General features: G+C 35.1%; 1 protein-coding gene across 1 annotated transcript; it reads right to left on the bottom strand.

Annotated features, from left to right (window-relative positions):
• Positions 1 to 205: 205 nt before the first annotated feature.
• Positions 206 to 6,148, bottom strand: LOC110466274 (serine/threonine-protein phosphatase 6 regulatory ankyrin repeat subunit A-like). The gene is made up of 3 exons (XM_021522675.1): positions 5,599 to 6,148; positions 2,522 to 2,745; positions 206 to 2,131 (listed from the first exon to the last, which is right to left on the bottom strand). The coding sequence occupies exons 1-3, from the start codon at positions 5,856 to 5,858 to the stop codon at positions 1,827 to 1,829; spliced, it is 789 nt and encodes a 262-aa protein (XP_021378350.1). The 5' UTR covers positions 5,859 to 6,148; the 3' UTR covers positions 206 to 1,826.
• Between the last annotated feature and the right edge of the window lie 2,197 nt (positions 6,149 to 8,345).

Here is an 8,345-nt window from a genome sequence, read left to right as displayed (position 1 = left end):
CAATATATATATATACATACATATTTATAATAAAGTAATAATATGTAAGATCTACCGCTAGGCCTTTCTCCCTTCTATGGCTTCTTCATGCGGATTTATGTGTATTTGTCACCGTGGTTACATGACGTCATCAATATTTGCCTAGTCAACAATTTTAGTGACGTCATAAATATATTTATATAAATAACAACAAAGTACGACAACATATGAACCATGATAAACTTTATGATAATCAACACCCTTCAGAATGGACCACAACGTCCACAAGCTTGACAACACTTGATCACATATAATTACAAGTAGCTCTCAACACAATGGCAGTCAATATAACACGCATTCAAAAACTTAACAAATTCTAAAAAGTCACCTTACAATGGAAGGTGCGAAATGGTATAGTACTGAAAGCACAGTGGTCAATATCATTTATAAATACTTCTAACGGACATAAATACTAACACAGGTGCCTAGTTCCACCAAGGGCATATCATTTAATCGGTACAGAGTATTTTTAAGTGAAAAGTAATTTATTAATGTTAATCAATATTTTGTTTAAAAAAATAAATCAATTATGTAAAAAATATTGTTGACATCACATCAGGAAAGAAAGAGGCACTTGTGTTAACCTACATATTGATCAGGGAATATCACAGATAAAAGATATGTGTAATAGGAGTATTGTTGGATAGTCACACTACCACGAAATAACCCCGGCGTCTGTATAGGACAGGGGCGAGACTAGATGCACGTCATCAATAAAATACCGACACATTCCATCACCATTCAACTGTGTCGCGATGGCAAGGTAAACAACGTACTACGTCAACCATGACGTAGATAAGGTAGTTTATCGAACTACATTCTGTGTTAACAAGATAAAAAAAAACAAGTTCCTTAATAAAGATACATAATGTATGTTTTGCATCATTTTCATTTATATTCTAAAGATGATATTGTTTAAACATATCAAAAAAAAAATGCATGCAAGATAGTCTTCAATTAATTTTGTCTCCATTATTCGAAAGGATGGAAGCAATCTTCATGTTAAGTTTTGTCTACATAGGTATGAAGTGATGCACATGTGGTCCTGATACCTCCTCCCTATAAAAATGTTAGATTACAAGCAGTATTGAATGCTTGTTTCGACAGTAGAAGGGTCTTCCAAACTGTTTCTATTCTCTATTTCATTATGAAAGATGGTGAAAGGCAGACACTATATTTGCTCTGTTCAATTATATATATTCACAGATGACACGTTAAGTAACTTATAATGTACAATAGAAACATCACAGGTGAAAAATGGTTCACAAACTAAATATCATCAAACTGCATATCTGTATTCCCCTTTTATCGTAAGGAGTCTTATTCACCAAACATGGCAGCTATGTTAATTATATGTAAACGACACTTTTCCGTGATTCCCATGAGGCTTTGCCGTGCCCAATTTGAAAATGTCTTTTAAGGATTTTTTGACATGCTGTTACATTGCAGATCGATGTAGCAGGGGAAAATAAAAGATAGTCACACATGAATATCTTTAAAAGGTGAAATATGTTCTTCAGCCGTACAGCATTTAGCATTAATCCATTCGTATAAATCCTCGTTTTAGAATGAAAGTGTTATTGTTTAAGGTGTAGAGACATGGATAAAAAGCTTTCCTTGACGAAGCACAATGTACAGACATACCTATAAGAATTGGCACAGGAAAAAAATAGGGAGTTTGTGTCGATACAAGCTTTAACTCAGGAAAAAACATCTTCTGTTCCACACAATGCCCGGATACAAGATTGTTCGGATTTCTGATCACAGTAACAAGACACACTGTTACGTCATTGTTCTAGCGTCACAATATTGTTGAACGACAGTTGGCGCTTCGTCGGACAGGATGTAGATAAATCGTTTAAATCGTTTTTTAAAAATTGGCATACAGAATGAGAACATCCCTTTTTAGCACACGCCACAGTCCGAGTCGAGGGAGTGTAAGGAACGCAGGACCTTGGTGTGTAGTTGTCTACCGATCTATGAAGCACATGGTAGTTTTGGACGGGATATTCTGACTTTACCACTGTGCGCATGTTAACTGTACTTGTACATGCTAATGCTGTCTGTCTGTTACTCCGCTCTTTATTTTCAACTAAAACAAAAAACAGAAATGTCTTAATATATACAAAAGCCACCATTCAAATCGAATACAATAATAACAGGTAAATTTGTACATTTTATCTGAGTGCATGAACTATAATCATGCAGTCATGATCAACTTCAGCAGTTATTATATATATCTTATTATTAATAAACCGTGTGAAGAAGCCTTATAAGGCATAAAGGCCTAGCGGAAGATCTGATAGATTGATGTTTTTATTCTATCTTATTATTATATATATCTTATTATTTTATATATCTTATTATTATATATATCTTATTATTTATTTAGTCGACAAAGTAGAAAACAAGGAAAAGGTGAAAGGCTTTCGATCACACAAGTGTTTCAATACCTAATACGAAAAATTTAAATATCACTTACACATTTCGGAAACCGCATGAAGGTAAGAAGCTATCTTGGAGTGTTCGGAGTTTTTTGCCAGATCATAAGCTGTTTGGCCTTTATTGTTACGTAAACGTATGTCGGCCCCTCCCTCCACCAGAAGCTGTACAACAGCGGAGAACCCCCGATATGCCGCCAGATGGCACGGTGTGTCACCGGAACTTGTCTTTGAATTTACATCGGCATTCAGCTTTAACAAAATCCTGTAAAAGACATAAAACATGCTCAGTTTTAGCTTACAATGCGATTCTCTGTCTTGGCAGAAAAAGGTCAATTTGCTTTCCTGTCATTTATTAACTAATATTATAGCTAAATTTAAAACTGTATGGATATTTTTTAACTGCAAATGATTAGAGTGCTCATTAGCATTCGTGTTTTTAAGCTCGATCCCTTTAAAATGATTGTGCACGCCTTGAAATGAGTATGCGGTTATATTTGGCATGATGCTGTTGGTAAACTATCTATTACGCCAATTACATGTAACATAACACTAATCACATACTCTTTTACTGGCATGTTTAAAAAACAGTGAAGTATCGAATCTTAATTTGATAAAGTATAAGTAAATAGTCAGATTCAAAGAGTATCACATATGCGAAGTTTTAGAACGTGTAGCTAAGGGCAATTTATCATTACTATTGACGTCAGAGAAATGCACTAAACGACTGAAATATCCCCCAGCCTGTTCTCATTATAGGATGCTATGTAAAACATAGACACATTGATGTCATGTCGAAATTAAAACAAGAAAATGATTCGAGGTTATTTTTTGTATCTGCTGTTTACATGAAAAAAAATCGTAGTGTATTCATTCATAATTTCATTAATTAAAGTTAGAATTTGAATGATGGGCACTAGCAAAACAACATGTTTCAGTTTAGAAAATTGTTCACATACAAAATAAACATACCAGCGATGTAAATTACAATTGACATTTGTATTTGCTCTTTGATAAGAGTTTTCCCGGATACACGACTGAATTTGACCTTTTATTGTAGGTTACATGAAATTCCTAACGACACGTGATGCATATCATATACACAAGTTTGTACAGTCGCCCTTCCGCTTACCTACAGACGTGTGGCCCCTTACACGGAAGGACGAACATAATACTAGGACAAAATCATTAATAACGTCACCCGGTGACATTTATGTGTCAGCAATACGTACTCTGACGCTTGCCTCTCTATCATAGGTAATAGGCGATATGCTGAGGTTAGCTACTTATACGTGTATATATTGATGCTCCTCGTAGCTATGACGTATTGTGTGGGGGATTTGTTTAATGTTTAATCATCTTTTATGATCAGTCATATTTGTGGTTTGCAACGTAACGTAACGTCTCCCATTTACAGACTAAATAACAAAAGCATATATGTCACAGTACTATTTGTCAACAGTCTGTGTTTGCCCGTTATCAATTATTTTTAACAAAAACTGCCCTTTGGTATATTAATGACCGATGGACGGACGACAGACAGTACAGTAAACAACAGAAACACGATAATAGTGAGCAGGTATTCATACACTAAGTTTGGTGATAAAGAAAGCTGAATTAAGCACCATATATAGCCCTTTTGTCTATTTAGGACTCATCTGTTTTACTAATGTAATACAACGGAAATCTATACCAATATTTTCTGAACCATTCGTAGAAATATATCTAATCCTTTTTATAACGTTACTAATTTTACATCTTTTGGCTATAATAGATCATTTAATTTTACACTAGTATTTCACGTAGCTGTAAATCCGATTTACAATGTAAGAGCCAACCTTGAGAATTGCTATTCTACCAGCAGAAGAATTAACGATCTTGTAATGTCAATATGCAGTAAGGGAAAACGAGAAAAAATCAATAGGTTGATAATGTTGCAAAAGCATCTGATACTAGTAAGATATCACGACAAACAGTGGATCATCTGGTCGTGAGACATTTTTCTCTCGTTTCTGGTCATGTGAAACAATCTTTATGCTGTCTTAATAGGTTATATAAAGGATATAATTATATCATTATAAAAAATGGTATAGATATAACGTGCAAATAAGGCGTCTAGAAATAGCCGTATGAAAAAAGAACGGATAAAACTACGGGTGCAACTATAGAGGTCCTATCGACGTTGCAAAATTCATTTTCATTTATAATTATAAACCAAGGATATGTGTTTTTGTAAATGCAAGATAGCGATCGTCAATTGGCGGGGAGAAGGTGATTTTGTTTGATTTTCTGTTTGGTATGAGAGAACTACGAACGCGACCAACTGCGAGCAATAAGTCTGTTCATCAATATGTACCATTTGAAACTATTTATTTACTTCAATGTCATATTTATAAAAATAAGTTTATCTTGAAATGAAATATGTTTGACTGAAGAATATATTGTGTGTATTGGTCTCATAAGTACTTGCTGTAGCGCGTGTCTTTCGTGACTTTTAGAATTAAACTAATTCAACTGTCAGTCATTGAGGAATCTCCATATCTGCTTATATAATTGTAGCGTAGTTTACTTTTTACGCGCTGATCAATTACTGTCTTACTATTATTGCAAGTCAACATTTTTTCTCATTGAAATGTATGCCGTTATTACTTTTTCTTTATTTCAATATGTCGTAACGATAATTAACTAAAAAACATCTTTAAAACAGTGAATGTCTATTTTATAAAAGTTGATAACTACAGACTGATAACGTACTAAACACAACTTGATATCCACTACAAATACATGCCTATGGAATGTGTCTATTTCTACCATAATATTTACGTATGTTATCACCAAAAAGCCGTGTAATAAACAACAGTGTAAGTGATGAACATATTTTATAATTTGTTGTTGGGTTGAAAATATGACGTTTAATACGTGTTGGCGTCAAGCACAAGATGATGCAGTATCATAACGTTTAAAAAAATTTATAACACAAAAAAAAAAACTGGAATCATTCCTAAAATTATTCCCTGATTTTATATCAATGCTACGGTAAAATCCTATTTTTTCCGAGTTAGATAAACAATGTAATATTTTTGTTAACAAAAATCATTTTAACAGACATCAAGCTTACCTGACGATTTGGGTGTGGTTATTGTCAGACGCAGCGGAAAGGGGTGTGGCTCCCCACTCCGTCTTGGTACAGGTATTGGCCCCCTGGAGTAGTAACAGCTGAAGTATATCCAAGAAACCTAGGCTGCACGCCCAGTACAGCGCAGTGCCATCCCGACGACATGTCTGTGCATCAATGTTCGGGTAGTTATTATTTTGCAACATCGTCTTTGCCGTTTTCAAATCACCATTTCTGATGGTATCTATAAGACTGATAGTCATTTCGCTCAATGTGTTCAAATGACGGCCATGCACAAGTTCATACAACTTATATTTCAATATTCAGCTCCGTTCTGATTGGTCGAGAAAAAGCCAACAACTAACGCCCTTTCTTTCTAATCCGGACACAAAACGGCGCAGTATAATAATTACATTTCACTTCCTGTTATAGTGCTAGGGTACTTGTGCTGTGTATACTGAGTATGGTGTTGGCTGTTATCGGATTTATCCGTATTGACTACTTGCCATATGTCGTTGATTATAAACCATCCTGGTGATCAGCTGCTATTTTCTGGATTTCCTCCTGTGTTTTTGCTACTCCCATAGGAAAGTAGATCATATGACTGTGAATCAATTGTTATAAACCTATCCATGTGATAATGTTTTATTACAGATATACATTGAAATAATCTTATATCGATTAGCGAACCAGCGGACAACAGCTTAATCAGCCCAGACCAGTGTGTGTACTCCAATTACAGCTAAATAAACCCGCAGCTTGAACTCGCCCACACCATTAGGAACATTACGTGTACATTACAACTGATAAATATATATATTATTTAGACGATATCACTTTGAACGTAAAGAGTTTAAATGACCAGTATACACGGTCAAAACATGTCGGACAGACACAGGTGAGTAAGCTAGATCTGAAAAAGGAGTGAACGATAAGCTAACAAGGCTTTACCTATTTGTAGATACACATACACACAAATATTTACACACGCTACTCCCGCTGCGTCAGACAACTAATTCGATCTACCATTGGCCAAACCAACTTCCTCTCATGATTAGTTAAATGTTTCTGTCCCCGAACTCGTTCACCGAGGCCCGCGCACTGGAGATGTAAACACTGTGGACTGGTTTTTATACAAGGAATGTGTAAAATGTTTATAAATTAACGTCATCAAAGGTTACTACGCCTGTTGTAACCTTACTGAAGGTGTAGTAACCTTACTGATGAATGTGAGATAGACATGAATGGAATTATTGTGAGTGAGAATAACTGTCATTCCGCGGTATTATATATTTGTATTAGAGGTATAACTATGGGACAAGGTGTATTTTACTAATTCAACAATACAACCAGTGGCGTAGACAGGGTTTGGTTAAGTGAGGGTACAAATCAAAAGCAAGGCGTTTAAGATGTCATTTGAATGATTATTCTAAACCCTAGAAAGAGAAGACACTAAGAAAAGTAGATAAAAACACTTCTAATAAATACATATCAATTAGGAAATGTGTGTAAATTAGTTTGTTTTATTTCTTCATTCAATGATCAAAATGAGATATCATTCTGTTATTTCTCAGAAATTTCCTGACCTCAATATATAAACCTTTCAAGTAAATACTGAAGTATTTTATAAAGGGCGTTTTCCATTTAAATGTAATATTTATTGTTTTCCAAACTTTGTTTTATAGACACTGCTACTTTCTGCTGTCCGACAACAAGGCCATTTGGTGCTCAGTAAATATTTACTTTGTTTTCCTTTTTGCATCAATAAAGTTTTAAGAAGCCCCTTCTAGGTGAAATTTCGTCTGGCATTGTGTACCTGGATTACTATTTTAAGAAGAGGTTATCTGCTGTATCAAAACATTGTTCATTTGTAACGGAGTTTATCGCTAAATATTGCTGTATTTTTAGCATTTAAACGCTATTGACATTGGTTTTTGTCTCGCGCCACGAAGTAGCGGAAGCGAGACTAAGGTGTGTTTTCCGGGGACAGCGGTGGCGGCGTCAATCTAATTTAGTTTTTGCGTTTAAGTTAGTTTCCTTGAAAGTAAAAGTGATACGCAAACCAAACTTGGACCATAGATGCATCTTAGGTAGAACATCTTCAGCCGTGCAACAAATCCTGGATGCAGCCTACATTTCATGGTCCATTGGCTTTGTCAGCATCTCCATCAACATTAAGATTTGCGTTTAAGTTAGTTTCCTTGAAAGTATAAGTGATACATCCCATAGATGCATCTTAGGTAGAACATCTCCCCCATGCATCAAATTCTGGCTGCGGCCTGCATTGTACATTTCATAGTCTATTGAATTTGTCATTATCTCCATTATGATTTGCGTTTAAGTTAGTTTCTTTGAAATTATGAATGCTAGATCAACCAAACTTGACATGTGCATTGATGGTCAAAGCGAGGCACAGGTGAGACATATCAATCCAAATGGCTTGTTATTCTGTTGTCTTTATTACCCTCTATGTATCAATGATGCGTGATATTGGACGATATGGCCATGTGGCGCGGTAAATATATGTATTTGGCTTTATGCGTCAACAAACTAAATTTGTAGATATTTGTTTCTTTATTTCGTTTTTCTAGTTTTACTTTACGTAACAAGATGGCTGACTCTTCTGGTGGACATCCTTTCCCCCGAGATGAGAACTGTTTTCTGGACAAGTTCTCTGGTCGCCATCAGGGTATCGCAGGGAAATATGCTTTTTTTCTGTGTGTGATATGAAGGTTAATGCTTTTTATTAT

The sequence above is a fragment of the Mizuhopecten yessoensis genome, unplaced genomic scaffold, assembly GCF_002113885.1.
Source record: "Mizuhopecten yessoensis strain PY_sf001 unplaced genomic scaffold, ASM211388v2 scaffold11127, whole genome shotgun sequence".
In the NCBI taxonomy this organism is placed as follows: Eukaryota; Metazoa; Mollusca; class Bivalvia; order Pectinida; family Pectinidae; genus Mizuhopecten; species Mizuhopecten yessoensis.
The sequence above is the reverse complement of the archived record's forward strand: the minus strand, read 5'-3'. Positions and strand labels throughout refer to the sequence as shown.

Bases quoted from the DNA above. Each gene is read 5' to 3' on its own strand.
- LOC110466274 (XM_021522675.1), bottom strand. From the start codon at position 5,858: ATGACTATCAGTCTTATAGATACCATCAGAAATGGTGATTTGAAAACG. The intron at 2,746-5,598 runs GTAAGCTTGATG...TGTCTTTTACAG, and splicing joins AACCACACCCAAATCGTCAG to GATTTTGTTAAAGCTGAATG. The intron at 2,132-2,521 runs GTAAGTGATATT...TTTTTGTTTTAG, and splicing joins TCATGCGGTTTCCGAAATGT to TTGAAAATAAAGAGCGGAGT.